At 40.7% G+C, this 17628-nt stretch overlaps 1 protein-coding gene across 5 annotated transcripts; it reads left to right on the top strand.

Moving 5' to 3' along the window:
- The first annotated feature begins 4797 nt into the window (after positions 1–4797).
- On the top strand, positions 4798–17610 carry LOC119479601 (myosin light chain kinase, smooth muscle-like). 5 transcript variants are annotated; one of them, XM_037755383.1, is made up of 18 exons: positions 4798–4957; positions 5349–5510; positions 7024–7170; positions 7264–7416; positions 7542–7676; positions 8797–8850; positions 8936–9066; positions 9177–9333; positions 9528–9830; positions 9916–10015; positions 10157–10360; positions 11604–11821; positions 12535–12658; positions 14120–14272; positions 14678–14807; positions 14978–15059; positions 15228–15368; positions 16963–17610. In XM_037755383.1, exons 2-18 carry the CDS (start codon positions 5351–5353, stop codon positions 17166–17168), a joined length of 2598 nt encoding a protein of 865 aa, XP_037611311.1. In that variant the 5' UTR covers positions 4798–4957; positions 5349–5350; the 3' UTR covers positions 17169–17610. The 5 variants fall into 5 exon arrangements, with proteins under 5 accessions (XP_037611311.1, XP_037611312.1, XP_037611313.1 ...); XM_037755384.1 differs by lacking the exon at positions 4798–4957 and having other exon boundaries at positions 5279–5510; positions 9919–10015; XM_037755385.1 differs by lacking the exon at positions 4798–4957 and having other exon boundaries at positions 5280–5510; positions 8806–8850.
- Positions 17611–17628: the final 18 nt, after the last annotated feature.

Genomic DNA, 17628 nt, shown 5'->3' with positions numbered 1-17628 from the left:
AAGAAGATAGTAAAGGTAAAACATTTTTTTTAAATGTTTATTACATGGCTTTGTTGAATACTCGATTCTGATTGGTCAATCACGGTGTTCTACGGTCTGTTATTTCTCTATAGCCAACCGTTGCTATGGGCGCAGTTCTGATGTCGGACTCTGGCGGACAGTTTTTGTGTCAAATAAAAGGAAGTAGCTGTGTAATAAGTGAGATAATGTAGAGCTAGCGGGTCATTGTTGTTAAATAATGCCCTTCAGGGTGCGTCAGGGTGCCGCATCGCCCTGTCAGGGATTATTTTACAACAATTACCGCCTCGCTGTACATTACCCCTTACATATTTATCTGAGAAATTCGTCATTTTTATTCCAATATAAATCCCAATTACTGTCAGGCTATTAAATACGCGTTTTTGGTCGCTATAAGCCCCATAGATGTGGGTCAAGGGGCATACTAGTAGGTTTTATCATCTATTCACATGGTAGATCGCCGAGAGAAGTAAAAGAAGACGACAGCGACCTCTAGCGACCGTAGTAATTACTACAGGAGCAGAAGCGGAAGTCAGCCGCTTCAGTAAAGTCATCGTGAAACCCTAACTATGTGTTTTTGTTGCCTAAACCTAAAGAAGTATTTTTATTTGTGTTCAAAACGTAACGTTTCATGCAGTTTGCAGATGATTAGCTCTGCCAGTAAATCACACATAAAATATTTGATAAACAACAACAAAAGAATGTGAGTCTTTATTCTTAAAGAAAAATGTAGTTTCTTTCTGTCGCATCTCAAAGTGTGTGAGCACTTGGAGCCGTCTGACATGCTGGAACTTGCTTCGGGGGTTCCTTCCATCCGTTTGAGGACCGAGCTCTTCCCCAGAGCTTCTTCTCCACCAACATGGAAAAGGACCGAGGCCTCTGGCTGCAGCACAATAATCTCCGTCGCAGCAGAGTGAGCGGCCGGGGATGCTTGTGACACTCTGCCAGTGTCCTCCGTTTTTTCTTCACATCTCTTTCTATCCATTCATGTCTGTTTCTATGTCCATCTCCTCACTGTTTTTCTCTGCTTTCTTAGAGCTCAAGCCAGAGTGCATCAGGCTGTGAAGGACCATGCTGCTTTCTAATTTCAGACACATACATCAGAAACTATGTCCTCATTAACCACTGAATCACAACAGCAGCAGCATTCAAAGATGAATGTATGCAAGAGAAAGGTCATGACAAAACAGCAGTTGTCACAAGGTTTTACCTACGGAGACTAGTTTATAGAGGACAAGTCATTTGCGTGTACACAGGAGTGTGAGGTTTTATCTTTCTTCTGCTCATTGCTGACTCTCCGTCCACGAGGCCGTATCTGTTTGTTCTTATTTGCCTGCAAAGAAATTCATGCTGAAGAGATATAGAAGAAGAATTTGGATTACTCCAGTTGAGCTTCTCACTGTCTTAAAAATGCAATCTATATTGTTATTTCCAAAGTTGAATTGAGGGCTTTAGTGGACTTTGGTGGTCTTGATTTGACCATCCTCTGCTCATGTCTGCAGTGTGAGGCGTGCAGCCACAGGAGGGCCCCATTCCACTTCTTCTTTTTAAATGAACAAATGTGTTCAGCATATTGATTGCCACTTTAATGGAGAGATGGAGCGTGGCAATGCTGTTTGAAGGAGTTTGTGGGAACAGGATAACACGGAGCCCGCATGTCTTTGAAGGACTTCATGGGAACAGGAAGTAAAATGATTACCATAGCTGGAGCAGAGAGAGAACATTGTCCTTCCCACTTTTGCTTTTCCTGTTTTGAATTCCACAAAACTCGACGAAATCCTTGTGTGATTTCCGTCTGATAAGGATAATTGTCTAGGAAAGAGGCGAGGTTGTTGGCTATTTACTTTATGGAATTTTAACGTATGAGCTCTTTGTACAATAATGACATTATATTCATATGTGGTAAAAGAAAAGTCACACTGAATGCAGCTTATCAGCTTATATAATATTCTGGGGTATCTTTTGACCTTATATGGCTCTTTCTAAAGAATGTACCAAAGCTTCAAGGGTGATGTCATGTGTTTTGATGCTCTTTTATTTATTATCTGTATACGTTTCATCAGTTATTTTGCTTGTAGATACTGCGTTTTCTCTGCTACCTTCATTGTCCAAGTTCAGTATCTACAGCCTGAAAAGGAATGAGGTTTTATTTATTTCTTGGACCACATCTGTAAACTGTGCATGTGTGAGTAACATTTGTGACTGTTCTTCACACTGGAGAGCTTATAAGTGAGTCTGTTCGTCAGTAAACAGTTAAGCTTTAGTTCATGTCCATCCATCAATGTGCTCTCAGCGCCATGGGACATGTTTGTAGTCTTAAGTAAATTATGTGGCCCCCAAACATATGGTACTACTTACCAGTCCATGTAACTGTTTCCTTACATTCCTGCGCTGACCACTACTGAGAGAAATGTATCCTTTTAAGACCACAACACAGGAACTCATTTGTATGGGGGTCTTTTTTTAGAAAAAGCATTACGCAACCATTGTTGTTGTTATTGTCACCAAGTGGGTTGCACAATAATCATTTGATGTCTTAATCAACCACAAATGCATCAGTTGTTAATTCCATATCTCAGGCCTAACTGTTTAAGCAATCATTTGTGGTTTATACCAAAGCCATATTTCAATATTGTACAGTCCCATATCAATATGTGGTGTATCTTTTTTTTCCAATATTATTTCTATTAGCTCTCTGTTCAAAAAGAGCAGACATTCACAAAAACCCTCCCTCCCATCCTTAATAACACAATGCTCCTGGTGAAAAGAGAAACTTAATAAGCATAATATTAAATATAAGATAAGCAAGTATAAACAAGAAATGAAAAAACATACTGTACATACACAAGAAAAATCATCATACACACAATACATGCATACAAATCATATACACAAGTAACTTAAAGGGACAGTGTGTAGAATTATAATTTGGTGGCACAGTGGTGTGGTTGCAGATTGCAACCAACTGAGTACCCCTCCGCTCACTCCGCCCTTTCCAAGACTGCGGTAACGTGAGCCGCCGAGTGCAAAACTGTGGTAACGCAGTTCGCCTCCCTCAGAGGCCATCTTTACCATAATCACACAACTTTAGGAGCGACAGAAGTCACTCTGCGGCTGGCGGTACTGCGGTTTTACACTCTGCAGCTCACATTACTGCAGTTTCGCAAGCGTGCCGGAGAACTACGGTGGCCCTTAGGTAACGTGAAAACATGAAAGTCTCTCTCCAGAGCCAGTGCTTGGTTTGTCCATTCAGGGCTACTGTAGAAACATGGCGGTGCAACATGGTGGACTCTGTGAAGAGGACCCGCTCCCTATGTAGATATGAAGGGCTCATTCTAAGCTAACGAAAACAACGACTCTTAGTTTCAGGTGCTTATACACTAATAAATATTCTGGATATTACATTACATTTCTGCTAATAGATCCCCCGAAAAACTACACACTGTTCCTTTAAAATATCATCATAAATATTGCACACAACAGATTAACATTCATCCAAATTCACCAGTTTGTTTTGCGCAATATGTTGCTGGGAGGGATACCAAATTATATCCAGATCCACTCCCTGTGATGGTGATGGTGATGATGACGTTGATGATGATGATGCAAGTGTAGATGCACTTGGTCCCCTGGCCTCTTGTTAGCTCGACTGTCTGACCTCAGCACATCTGCACTGAATGTACGATATGTACGAAAATCACTTTCCTCTTAATCAACTGCAGAAACTCTTAATCTATAGCTGCCTGCAGGCGGGAAAGAATATCACTGTCAAGTCAAGTCAGTTTTATTTATATATATATTTATTTTTTTGTAAAATGAAGGGCTCATTCTAAGCTAAAGAAAACACAACGACTCTTAGTTTCAGGTGATTATACACTAATGAAAACATAGTTATGAATATTTTATTCCATTTCTGCTAATAGATCCCCGGAAATGTTACACACCGTTCCTTTTAAAAGCACATATTAAATATAAATAAATGAGTAATTATAGACAAGGAATGAAATATAAAAAAAACATACATACACAAGAAAATAAATCATATACACAAATAACTTAAGTGACTTAAACAAAGAAATAGATATACTTTACATACTTAAGTACATACATGCAAACATATGCACATATACACACTAAAAAATGTTTTAATTAACTAAGGATACTTATGTAGTGTATCTAGAGAAATTCTAATGGTTCATATGCTTATTGCACTGAATAGCAAATTGACTAACAAATAAATATACAATACAATATAATACTTGTGACCAGAGAATAAGTTTGAATGTACTTTATTGATCCCATAAAATGAAATTATTTCACTAACAAAAGCTAAAGTAAAAATAATAAATGAGCAACAATCAGACAAATTCACATGCTGTAACTAAAAATAAAATTCAGGTTAGTGAGGCTTTTCCAGACAGTATAAAAATGAAACTGCTTCTCAGAATAGCAACAGAGACAAAGAAAACTCTAAACCTATCAACTATCTCCACTTGCTTTGAATAGAACCAGTCTGTAGTTAAGGATCAGGTAACAAAAGCACACCTTGGAGACACACCCAGCCAGCAGCATTATTTCTTCCCATATCAATGGAATTTAAGGCGTCTCATTTACATGTGGAACTTACAGCTGTTTGTGGTCACATGGGCCCACGTCTCCACTTTCATTCAAAGAAACTCAACCCCTGGAAACTACGGAGCCACTTCAGTGATTTCTCTGCATGTTGTCTGTCTCACAGCAGCAGCAGCAGCAGCAGCAGAGGTAATGCACACAGAAAGCTGCCCTACAGGCTCTTCTTGATTCCTGCGGTGACTCCGGCAGTGTTGCTCAACCTACTGAGTGTGTACAATAATAGGTGTTTACAGGGGGCCAAAATGGCAAAAAGAAGCTGACAGTGGGAATCTGTGATTATGTTCTGAGAGGAGAAGAGAGACACCAGGTAAAATATACTTTTTTTTGTTTTGGGTGTTTCTTTTATCTCTATCCACCTTCTGTTTCTCTTCAGCTTGGAATGTTTTGTCTCTCCCACACGTTTCCTACTTGTTTTCTATCAAACATCCCTCTTGTTCTCGACGCAGAGGGACAGTGGGGGGTGGACATGTCTGTTTTAAATTGGCCTTCCGATAAAAAGGGCTGTTTCCTGTGTATATACTGTGGCTGAGAGGGTGGGTAGTGATTTCAGAGGCAGCCTGAAAGCAGAGGCTCCTCCTGTTAAGCATGTGTGAATACAGCAAAGGGCAAACACTCAACACACTGAGCACAACACAGCACAACCAAGAGGGGAAGAGAGAGGCCTGACTGATGAGTGACTGGTTATCATTTCTACTCAGGGATGGATAAAGATGGCGGAAAGCCAAAGACCTATGTGTCTACTTTCCGCTTGGCCCTCAAGCCTCAATCCAGAACTTTCTGTGTGGGGAAGAAGAAAGAGGATGGACTGGATAACAGGACGTCAATGGGAAACAACAAACTGGGAGTCTCATCTGCAACAGGTAAAGACTATAAAAAAACAGGTGAAAAATTGACTTTTTAATGTGCCATATTTAATGAAAAACTTATTGTTGGATAATGCAACATAACTGTAAATGTATACATAACATTTACCACAGTTACACCCCTTCCTGACCCTCAGCCCACACACTTTAACAGGCTACTCTATCAAAAAGTAAGCACAACTGCAAGCCACGTATACCTTTCTGTAGGCCCATAACGCAAGAATACTTAATTATACTTTTCTTAAGTATATCTCGATCAAAAGATTAAGTACAAGTAGGCCAAGAACACTTTTCTGTTTGTCAGTATGAATCAAATATACTTAGACTTTTTCTGTATTCTTGCCATGAGCCAAGTTTACTTTCGACTTAGGCATTGCAAAGGCCTATCAGGGAAACCGGGAGAACTGGGATCTGTTATTGCAAATGTATGATATGATTAGCTCCCCTGGGGCTAGTTTGCTACCTTTCAAAATATTAGTTAAGGTGCAGCTCTATATATAACAGGATTATTATGAAATGAGTTGTTTTTGTAGTTCCTGTTGTTGTCAGAGATATCCTCAGGCACTTATAGAGTATACTGGAGTGACACGCAACCTATACCCCTATTTTTCTACCCCAAATGTGCACACACTGAATGCCAAAATTACACGTGTGCAAACACACATGTAGTGGGAAAATCTTGTTAACATCATGTCAAATTCCCCCACGCTTGCACTTACAACTGTGTACAGTAGATACAGCAACAAGTAACTGATTAACTGAAACTTGATGCTGCTCAGCCTGGAAGCAAACAGTCTACAGTTTTAATATTTTCATTTCCTCAATTACATCCACCACACGGTGCATTTTAAAGTACAGTTTGATAAGTTAGAGCAGTGGTTCCCAAACCTTTTCAGGTGAAGACCCCCTATACTGACACAAGTTAGACCACGTACCCCCATTTGATAAGATTTTGTCATGCAGGGTCTCCCGTCTGATAGGATCTTTGCTTGTAGATGTTTTATAACAGAAAAGTGTATGAACCCATGACCAAAAATAGTAATATAAGTAATATTATTAATGAATGTATATATATATATATATTTAAATTTATATTTTAAAATAAATATAAGATAAAATCAAACAAGGTAAGAATAAAAAAACACAACAAGGTAATAAATATAAATTGTATAAGAAGTCATATTAACACCCGTGCCTAATAGAATAATAAAAGATACATTTAGTAAAATAAGTAAACTACAATAGAAAAGTAATACTGCACATGACATACTGTCATTGTGTTAGTTATGGATGGAGTTATAGTAAAATTACCCCTCAAAGACCCCCTGTGGTTCCCCAGACTCCACTTTGAAAACCACTGAGTTAAATCATGTCTGGAGTGGAAAAGCCCCTAACTCTCCACTGAAACATCAGCTAATGACTTCTCCTGATTGGTCAGTGATGGAGGAAACACTGGTTCATCTGAAAACAAACCCATTGTCCCTGAACTTCTCTCTCACTCTGCTTTCAGAGTCCAAACTGACACCTGTGCAGACGCTTGAAACGCCTCACTTCAAACAACCACTCAGTGACAGCGCAGTATGTGAAGGAAGTGATGCGGTTTTTCAAAGTGTTATCACAGGAAGTCGACCTCTGAGCATTTCCTGGCAACACAATGGTAAATGTCTGATGCTCCTCTCCATTATGAGAAGGGTTTTACAATAATCATCCTCAACTGTAAAAAACATGTGTTTGTTATTTACCCATTTAGGTGAGATGGTGCACTCAAGTAAAACTTCCTTCAGAAACGGTGTTGCCAGTCTGGCTCTGACTCAGTGTTCACCTGGAGATGCTGGGACGTATACCTGCATAGCTGAGAACACTGCTGGGAAACAGTCAAGCAGTGCTGTGTTACATATCACAGGTAAAGCCGGAGTACAGTGTCCAGTTAGAAATTCATCACATACACTATGACCTGTCCTTGAATGAATCATATTAACTTGGTCTGTGTACACTGAACCTGTTTCCAATCTGTTTGCAATGAAACAGCAACAAAGGAAATCCCCAGAACAAGCAACCATGAGTTGCACAGTGAGGTCACATTCAAGGCTGCGTTTGCCGAAAACATTCAATTGTCTTCAGCTTCTAAAGAAAAAAGCCGACACAGAGAAGAAGACAACAAAGGTAGATCATAAACTTTTGTTAAGCTTCCGAAAAAAATCTTTGTATTGTTACACACCCATAAAGTCCTTCCTTCTCTCTGCTTTTCATCTTCTTATGAATACTTTAAAAAGTAGCTGAAGAAGGCAAGTTGGAGCAAAAATGATTAAAGAAAAGTTAATTTTATATAGCAGTCACTATATCCGGTATATCCAGTAGTGCATGAATCATGTAATCTGAAAAAAAAAATCATGTGCCTCTGTGTCTTCCGGTGCTCCTAATGGCATCTGCAAGATTTCACAGACCGGAGGAAAACAACCAATCAGAGCCGAGCTGGAGCCTGCTGTCTCTGAGCAGCTGTCAATCACTCGCAAACTCCGATCACACGGTCAATCTAGGCAGCGCTGATCAAATATGAATAATATTCTGTTACTGTAATGCCTATTTCTCACCTCAAATGTTTTCAGAAACATCTTGTAGTGTACTGTTTAGCTGTAAAATGAGAAAGTTTACTCCGGCTGGTGGGCGGTGCTTGGTATTTCCTCTGAGCAGATCTCAACATGGCTGCCCGGTCACAAACTTTTTCATTTTACAGCTAAACAGTACACTTAGAGATGTTTCTGAAAACATTTGAGGCAAGAAATAGGCATTACAGTAACAGAATTTTGATTCATATTTGATCCGTGCTGCCTAATTTGGAGTTCGCGAGGGATTGAGAGCTGCCTCCGTTGCATGAACAGCCAATAGGAACGCTCTCTCTCTGACCTGTGATTGACCAAAGTCCCGTGATTTTTTAAAATCTAGCCTGTGACGAAGTCTAGTTATCTCTCAGAACCCTTGAATTACAATATGCTGAAAGGTTATTATGGGTTTTTTGCCCAATGATGCAAAAAAATATTCTGCCTACTGCTGCTTTAATAAAAACATACTGATTGTGTCTTTAAACTTCACTGAAGTCTACCAACACAAATGCTTCTGGCTCCTGAAAACAGTGCCTACCTTTTCATTCAAAAGTGCAATTGCAGGCTTATTGGCTGATTGCAGTGTCCCTGCAACCAAACATGACTGCTCACACATGATTGGTCAGATACTTCTTAAACCTGCCTATAGCAGCACACACCTGTAAATCCACCTCCTCCTTCACTTTCCACAGCTATCAGAGATATCAACCTTCAAGCAAAAGTCTCCACAAGCAAAGGTGAGTGGAGGAACACCGCAACTACTGAAGCAAAAGCTTAATTTGATTGTACTTCAGGTTCATGTTAAAGTGTGGTTCTCCTCAGGGCCTCCTGTGGAGTTTGTAGAGCCTCCAGAGCAGGTGGAGGTTCGAGTTGGAGAGCAGGCCCGACTACACTGTGAGTTCAGGAGCAGCTCTGTCCCCGTGGCCTGCTGCTGGGTTTACAACAAAGACAAGGTAATAATAATAATAAAAGGAGTCTCAGTGGTTGTTAGTTTATATTCTCACATTGAAAGTCTGCACCAGTAAAAGCTTATATATGTACTTCCACCTTGCATCCTCTCCAGGTGGTGGTAGGAGGGCCCAGGATATCAGTCCGGAGCAGTGAGACACAAACTGGTGTGGAGATCTCTCAGGCCTGTCCAGAAGACAACGGCTCGTACACCGTCATAGCACGAAACAGAAGAGGCTCTGCCCAGCATACCGTCTCCCTCAGTGTCATAGGTGAGGCTCACATTGGTCTACAGCTCATTATTTAAATATTAGAGTGCCTTGAGGTGATGCAACACTGGTATTTGTTGTCCAAAAAATGCTCAAAAAACCACCAAATGATGCTACCTTTTAGTGACTCAAATACACCTGTTGCCTCATGTCTAGGTAAATGAATAAAGGTGTTTTGTTCTTGAATTTCTCCTCAGACCGGCCCGACCCACCGGCATCCCATCCTGTTGTTTCCCAGCTGTCCACTCAGTCCCTGGTCCTGTCCTGGACTGGTCCCAGTTACGACGGAGGCACAGCAGTGCTGGGCTACAAAGTGGAGGTCAGACAAGAGGACCTGGACACCTGGACCGAATTGACAAGCCGGTGTAAAAACACATCCTACCACGTCCGCTCAGGGCTGGAGCCTCTGGGGCAGTACCGCTTCCGCGTCCGAGCCTACAACTCAGCGGGGGTCAGCGAGCCGAGCCAGGAGTCTGGGCGTGTCAAGATGGAGACTGCAAGTGAGTGACATGTTGGATTTGTGAAATGTTTGAGGAGAGGATTTGAGGTTTATCTGTGCTTATTGTCGCCTGTGTATTTTGTTAGAAGAAAAAAAGAAGGAAGTGTCTGAGTCGTACATCACAGTGACCATCGACACCAAACACAAGGCCAAGGACCACTACAATGTGCTTGAGAAGCTGGGAGTGTAAGCACTGAGTCTTTAAACTTTTCAATACACTTCAGATTCTCATGTATATTGCCAATAATTAAACGGAGAACTGCATGGCTTTCAAAGTGAAGTAAAGTTGTAATGGCTCTTTATTTGTTTTGGATGAAACATTTCCAGTGGGAAGTTTGCCCAGGTGTACCGAATGTCCCACAAAGACACGGATCAGGTGGTTGCAGGGAAGTTCTACCGAGGCCGAACCTCAAAGGACAGGACGGCGGCTCGCAAAGAGATCGAACTCATGAACAGTCTTCACCACCCAAAACTGGTCCAGTGTTTGGCTGCCTATGAAACACGCCCCGAGATGGTCATGGTCATGGAGTAGTAAGTAACTGCGGAGTGGAAAAGTGACTTACTGACGGATAGTCACTGTTTTTTAACAGTGATACAAGGTTGTTGAGAGATGAGATTTAGCATGACTAGTGCAAAAAGACAAAAAATTATCTCAATTGAAACCATTGGAAACATAAAATGCAAGCAAACCATGCGGGAAGACATGTAAAAAACATATGGTTGCAATGGAATTTTTTCACTTGATTTTATAGAAGTGTACTCTGGGCTTGCCTAAGCATAAATGTGAAGAAAATTTCAAAATCGGTCAAACCGTTTGGCTAAAAAGTGATTTATTTATTTATTTTTTATCATACTTTATCTAGTCTTAGGGCACATGATGGGACTACTGGTTTTGCAATATACTCTATTATATTTTAAGAAAAAACAGTAATCCCATGTTCCCAAAGACTAAATATAGTATAAAAAAATGTCTGCATCTCAGAAACTACAAGGAGCACAATCAAGTATTTGGTATCTATGAACTCGTGACAAGTTGAACATCAAAGACATGCACACAAATGCAGTGTAAAACACCAAAGAACTCTTAGTTGATTAACACTTGTACGATTTTGTCGACCAATCGATCAGTTGATTTAATCGACAGATCTGTGAAACTGAGTTTCTCCAAAAAGAATCACACGAAAGCACCACTTTAAATCTTGTGTTTTCCAGAGATGAGCTCATAGGTTACTTAGAATAAATCATTCAGCATGAAAAAAACAAAAAAACAACTAAATCTACTAAAGAAATCTTCAATCAAAACAACCGATTATCCGACTAATCCACTAAGAGTGGGCAGCCCTAATAAACACAATGTTAGTGTTTTATCCAAATATTTCCACAAATCCTGAATTTCACTATTGATAAAAGCGTGATTTTACTGTTACATACTTGACCAAAGTATGTCTGTACCAAATTTCAAGTCTTTAGACTAATCGGAACAAATGCTGTGACATTTTCCTGATCACTAAATATAGTCTTTAGGACCAAATAGCTTAAAGTATGGGGTGATGGATACATGTCTTTTGTGTCAACTGTCATTTTTAGATGCCATTTAGTGAAAAATAAAAAGCAGTTAGACTACATGACAACATTTGGATAGTCTGGATCAAATATTTTCAACTGATAAAACTCCATAGGGAGAAATACTGCTGAACACTGCTAGTCCCAGGGCTACAGTAGCAAAGGGTTATTTTTGAAGCATGGACCTGATTGATGTTATTTGTCTGTCCAGTATTGCAGGCGGGGAGCTCTTTGAACGCATCGTGGACGACAACTTTGAGCACACAGAGCCCACCAGTGCCCGCTACATGCAGCAGATCCTGGAGGGCATGCAGTACGTTCACAAGCAGAACATCGTCCACCTGGACCTCAAACCAGAGAACATCGTCTGTGTGGACACGACCGGTACACGGATCAAGATCATCGACTTCGGCCTGGCTAGTGAACTGGGTGAGTTTAGCTGGATTTGTGGAAAACAGTCTCATAGTGATGTCACTGGGATGTCATGTCCTAATATGGTAAATATGAAGCAAAATGAAAAGGACCTCTTTGAGATTGCAATTCCCTTGAATGCAGCATTATTTCATTTTGCTCACTAGGGACGGTAAATACATCACCCAGTGGGTGTTGACACATCCTGTGTGTATTCCAATGAAAGTTACAATCCAGGGAAATCCAGAGGTCTTTATAAGGCAGCAGTCAATGCTGTGCATGGAGAATAAAATGCTTCCTGTTATGTTTCACATATTAAAAATAATTCTTGGTTGCATAAAACTTTGCATCAAGTTTAACTGAAGTTTAACAAAGATATTTTAGTATTTTGCCAACCTCTCAGTATGACCTTATTTTATCCTGACAACACAGCAAGGCCTACACAGGGTCTCTCATTTTAATACATGCAAAAAATAACCAAAGGTAACCTCAAGGAGTGTCAATTCTAAATGTCTTGACCATATATCAAGTCCTTAAATAGACAACTTGCAGCAAAGCCTGTGAAGCCAATTCAGGTAGTAAACTTGGTGACGCTCCGGAAGCTGCATCTTCAGACTGGGTGGTCTATTTACAGATGACTGTAGTCATCTGTGGTGAGAGGTGAAAGCAAAACATTCAGGGTGACATTTTGAATATCTGAGTGTGTTTCTAACTCTTGTCCTGTTCTCCAGAGGAGGGTAAACCTCTGATGGTGATGCATGGGACGCCGGAGTTTGTGGCCCCCGAGGTAATCAGCTTTGATTCTGTGGGCCTGGAGACGGACATGTGGAGCATCGGAGTCATCTGCTTCATCCTGTAAGTGGAACGAAGGGTGCAGTGGTTTAAATTATAGCCCCTATAACATACTCTGAGAAAAAAATGCAACTGGGGAAACTTTGTGGAAGTGAAAACTGTAATCATAGAGGGCATTTCAGCTTCTTCATAAAATGTGGGACAGAAAATAACCTTCAAACTACATAAATCCCCAGTATTTATTCCTTATTCATCATTTACCTACAGTATATATGTGAACTATGGCAAAGGTATTTGAAAAAAGGTCAGAAAAGTAAATTGAATACATTACCAACTTGTATTATGTCAAGGATGCAAATTTAATTAAAATCTATCCAAATGATTCTACAAATGCATTTGGCGCCATCTGCTGGTGATGTTGTATTACTACAGCCCATCATAACTTAACATAAGTAATACAATTCTTAAACTTGAGGGAATAATAAACTTAATTTACCCTCGGGACAATGATAAAAATCCCCTTGTTAAATGGTACAAACATAGTCTCTGCAGAAACATTTAGCTTGCATGAGTGTATACACATACAGTATATATACTGTATATACATATATATATATATATGGGTGTATACTTAGGCTATATTGATCGGAAATCAACAATCTTGCAGAGTGGTACTCAGAGAACAAGCCACTGCTCATCGTAAGCAAAACCAAGGAGCTGTTCATTGATTTAAGGAAACAGGAAGTTAAGACACACACCCTTGTCGACAACAATGTATCTGAGGCGGAGCAAGTTAACAAGTTTTAAGTTCCTTGGACTCAGCATCACAAACAATCTGACATCATCGTCACCATCACACATCTCCATCCTGGGGAACAAAGCTCAAAGGGCTATTTTGTATGGAAAATTTCCCAGAAGAGCAATAAAAAGCATCCTGACTGGAAACATTACTAACTAGCATGGCATGTGTATGACCCAGGACAGGAGGGCTCTGCAGCGGGGGATTTAAAACCACCCAGAACATCATTGATACCCATCTACTGAGCATCAGTGATATTGGTCGGGCTGCATGATTTTGAAAAAATATCTAGGTGCGATTATTTTGACTATTAGAGGGTATGATAATTTTTACATTATTCTCATTTTCACTGAAAAACATATTAAAATGATAATGCTGTGATTTTTTTTCAGGGATCTTTATCAAACAAAGATGTTTTCTTAAATCTGTAGACTTTGATGTGTAGGCCAGGACAATATTCAATTTAAATTGGTATTTTGAAACACTTTTCACATTTAACAAATATTGCGAAATACCCGCCCCAGCCTGTTCATCTGCTGCTGTATCAGGCTGTGAGACTCTTCAACTCATCCTCCACACTCTTCCATAAAACATAGTTTTGTTTCTTCTTATGTAGCATAAAGAGACTACAACTGCATTTAATTGTGCAATCCTGTGTTGTACAATGACAATAGATTAACCATTGAAATGTTTCATTCATTGTTAAATTGTTTCGTGTCCTATAGGCTCAGTGGAGAATCACCCTTCCAGGGGAACAACGACGCTGAGACTTTGGCTCTCGTGACTGCTGCTTGCTTTGAGTTTGACCAGGAGAGTTTTGAGGACATCTCTGATGAAGCTAAAGACTTCATCAACTCCATGCTGAAGAAAGACCGGAGGTTTGTTTCATTTTGTTTTCTTCTCTTTTTATGATTATGGACCATTATGGCAAATTCTCACCAAGGCTGCCTACAGTATACGATAAATGTGGTCACAAACTGCTTGGATTCAAGTACCTCTATGTGATGCAATAAGAAAAGCTTGAAGCTCAGTACCTATGTGAAGCAGCTATAAGAGTAATCTCTCCAGTTGATAATGTCACAGCACAGCAGTTATGAGCAAAATATTCTGTGTGACATTTCAAACCATCTCCAGAGTAATTTGCATGGTAAACCATTTAGCGAGCTCTGAATATGAGTCAGGGGAATCCACGATTTTATTTTATGCAGCAGATAATCCACGGAGGAGACTGCTGGCATTTGACAGCCTTTGCTTCTCCCTCTCAATCCACCTGCGCTCTCTAGATGCAGGTTGTCCTGTACCGAGGCCCTCGCCCACCCCTGGATGGCCTCTTTTACCGTGCTGAGCCGCAGACCCACCAAGACACTCAATAAGGGGAAGATTAAACGCTTTCTGGCCAAGCGCAAGTGGAAGGTAACTGAAAAATGACTACAATGCCGTCAGCACAGCATTGGACAGATGAAGCATTTTTCTTATCAGTACTTCTCTATGATGACCTTTCAATCCATTGTCCGCTATAGACCTTAAGCTTGGTTATGAGTGTAGTTTGTCATCCAGTGCTATTTGTCCTTTTAAACTTCTAGAAAGCTGGCAAGGCTGTTTTGGCCCTACAGCGGATGGCTAATCTCTCTAACAGGCCAGACTCTCCTGGCAGCTCCTCAGAGGGTAAGGCCGATAAAAAGACACACACACACACAATGCCCTCCTATGTCCTGGAGCTACGTACATATGGCGGATGACTCACAGTTTCCGATTGTCGCTTCAAGTTTACCCTTTTGTGATCTGTAAAGCCTTGTTTCCGTTTTATTCATCATCACCCTCCCTCTCATCCAGAGCCAGGCTGGAGCCAAGAGGCAGAGGAGGCCATCCAGTCGCTGGATAAGCAGCTTCAGAGTGAACCTCGCTTCCAGCGGGCCCTGAAGGACGCCACCCTCCCCAAAGGAGCAACAGCTCAGCTAACGTGCCTCGTCAATGGTAGAGTGACTGAACTGTGTTGCACTTCATTAAATAATGCCCACCACATTCTACAAGGGAAGCGAAAAAGACTCCAAAATGCTCTGATTGCAGTAGAATGAGACATAAACCGACTAAACTTAAAGCTGCTATGATTCATGTTTTTATATGAGCTATGGATCAAATTACTATGTATTTTTAAAGAGGACATCTTCCTTTAGTGTGTTTCTTTGTGCATGTAAAAGGTCTGCAAAGTTACAAAGCCCAAAGTCCACACCAAAGGGAGTTACTTTTCCTTTGAATTTGAATAATCTCCCCCACAGAAACACTGCTCCTGAATTGCCTAAAACGCCTTGCTTGAAGTCCCGCCTTTTCTTCTGTAACGTGGTGATGTCACCAAGTTACGCATTTGCATAATACCTGCCTACCGGCTAGTTTGGCACACCCTCAAATAAAGCTAGTTAGGCTGGAGCAGAGTCTGAAGAGTTTGGTTCGATTAACCAATCACAACAGTTGTCAGGAGTGTTTCAGGCAGAGGGTGAAAAGTAAAAAAGTCAAAAATAAAGCATTTTTTTAACATTAAAGCATGTAAACATGCAAGTATGCATCTTAAAATTAGCTTAAATTATCCCCTTTTTAAAAGGATCGATCGTACAGACGAACCCACAGATATTTATCACCCGACTCTGCAGTTCCCATCAGTTCTATGGAGCGTTTCACCATCTTTCTGCTCATTGTTTTTGATTTTACGGTGCACAACTTTACAGTTTTGAACAGCTAGCCTGGCTCTGTCCGAAGATAATTAAAACCCTTTTTAAAGCTCACCATTTTGCGTTATATCTACTTTGTTTAATTTGTACAAAACCGAAGAGTGGAAACTACGCTGTGGTTTTATATAGGGTTTTTATTTCGAGCAGAAACTTCCTATAGTCTCACTCTGCTGGTTGCCCGGCAACCTCATGGTGACAACCAGGAAGTTATTTGTTACATTTGGACAGCGTCAGGCTGGGTCGTGTCTACAAAGTAATCCCCCAAATTGCGAAAACTTGCAAAAGCTCTCGTGAGACTCACTGCCAATAACCTTTTCTTAACCTTAACCATTCGAGGTCAATGCCTAACCTTAACCATCTCGCGAGAGTTTTGCATTTTGGGTGTTACCTTCTAGACACGACCGCCAGGCTACGATATATATTTTTTTCCTATCTGCCGTACTCTGCATCTGATTGGCTTACAATGATATTTTTACCCTAACCAATCTCACTCCTCCTAAACCTAACCAATCCAACCAACAAATGCAACGAGTACTAGCCAATCAGAAGCAGAGTAGGGCCGGTCATGCCTTCGCCGTTCTGAGCTAAGTTAAATGGCTGCTGGCTGAAAGTTCATATTTACTTTACAGTCTGTATAGTTGTGCACTTGGTCGTCTCATCTAACTCTTGGCAAGAAAGCAAATACACATATTTCCTAGAATATCAAACTATGCATTTAAACTTAAAAATGTACTGCAATAGGCTTGGTGAATATTGAACATGTTGTTTGTTGCATAGACTGTGGTTTGTTGTATGAATACCAGCCATCTTAACTCTGCAGTACTGTCTTATTGTCTCAACCCCAGGTTACCCGCAGCCGGAGGTGAAGTGGCTTCAGAACGAGAAGCCGGTGTCTGCATCGGGCAGAGTGACTGTGGAGCAACATGAAGACGGGCTCTGCTCTCTGGTTCTGGCTGATCTGGAGCCCTCTGACTCGGGGGTTTATGTGTGCAGGGCCGGCAACAAGCTTGGGGAGGCAATGTGCTCCGCCAAACTGAAAGTGGAGATGTGACTTTGGAGAAAACAAGTTTCCTTCATTTGGAAGGAGACTCTTCAGAAGTAGACTGATGTGAACGGTTCGACAACGCCGGGACTTTATGACACGTCAGTACACAGATGGACAGTTATTCACTGCCACACAAAAGGCTGCTTACACATACTTTCAAGGCAAAAAGGGTTGTGTTGTCTTCTATACACGCATACCAAGAGCCCTATTCTCTCACAAGCCACCAGTTACTAGTGCACTTACTAAGTCTGTATTCTTTTAATGTGTCGTTAGCATGTTCAAATACCAATGCACATGGGTTTGTTGCACTGAAACAAGGTGATATCATGTTACTGTGGCTGAGCTCAGCACCGTTCACACAAGTCACATTTTGCACATTTAAATGTCGTTCAAATGCAAATGTTTTTTAAAGCATTACTATTAAAGGCTGAATTCTAGAAAAGAAAAATACTTGGTTGAAAGTGAC

This window comes from Sebastes umbrosus, chromosome 20, assembly GCF_015220745.1.
Source record: "Sebastes umbrosus isolate fSebUmb1 chromosome 20, fSebUmb1.pri, whole genome shotgun sequence".
Lineage (NCBI taxonomy): Eukaryota > Metazoa > Chordata > Actinopteri > Perciformes > Sebastidae > Sebastes > Sebastes umbrosus.
Note: the sequence above shows the minus strand (reverse complement) of the source record. Positions and strands in the feature narration are given on the sequence as shown.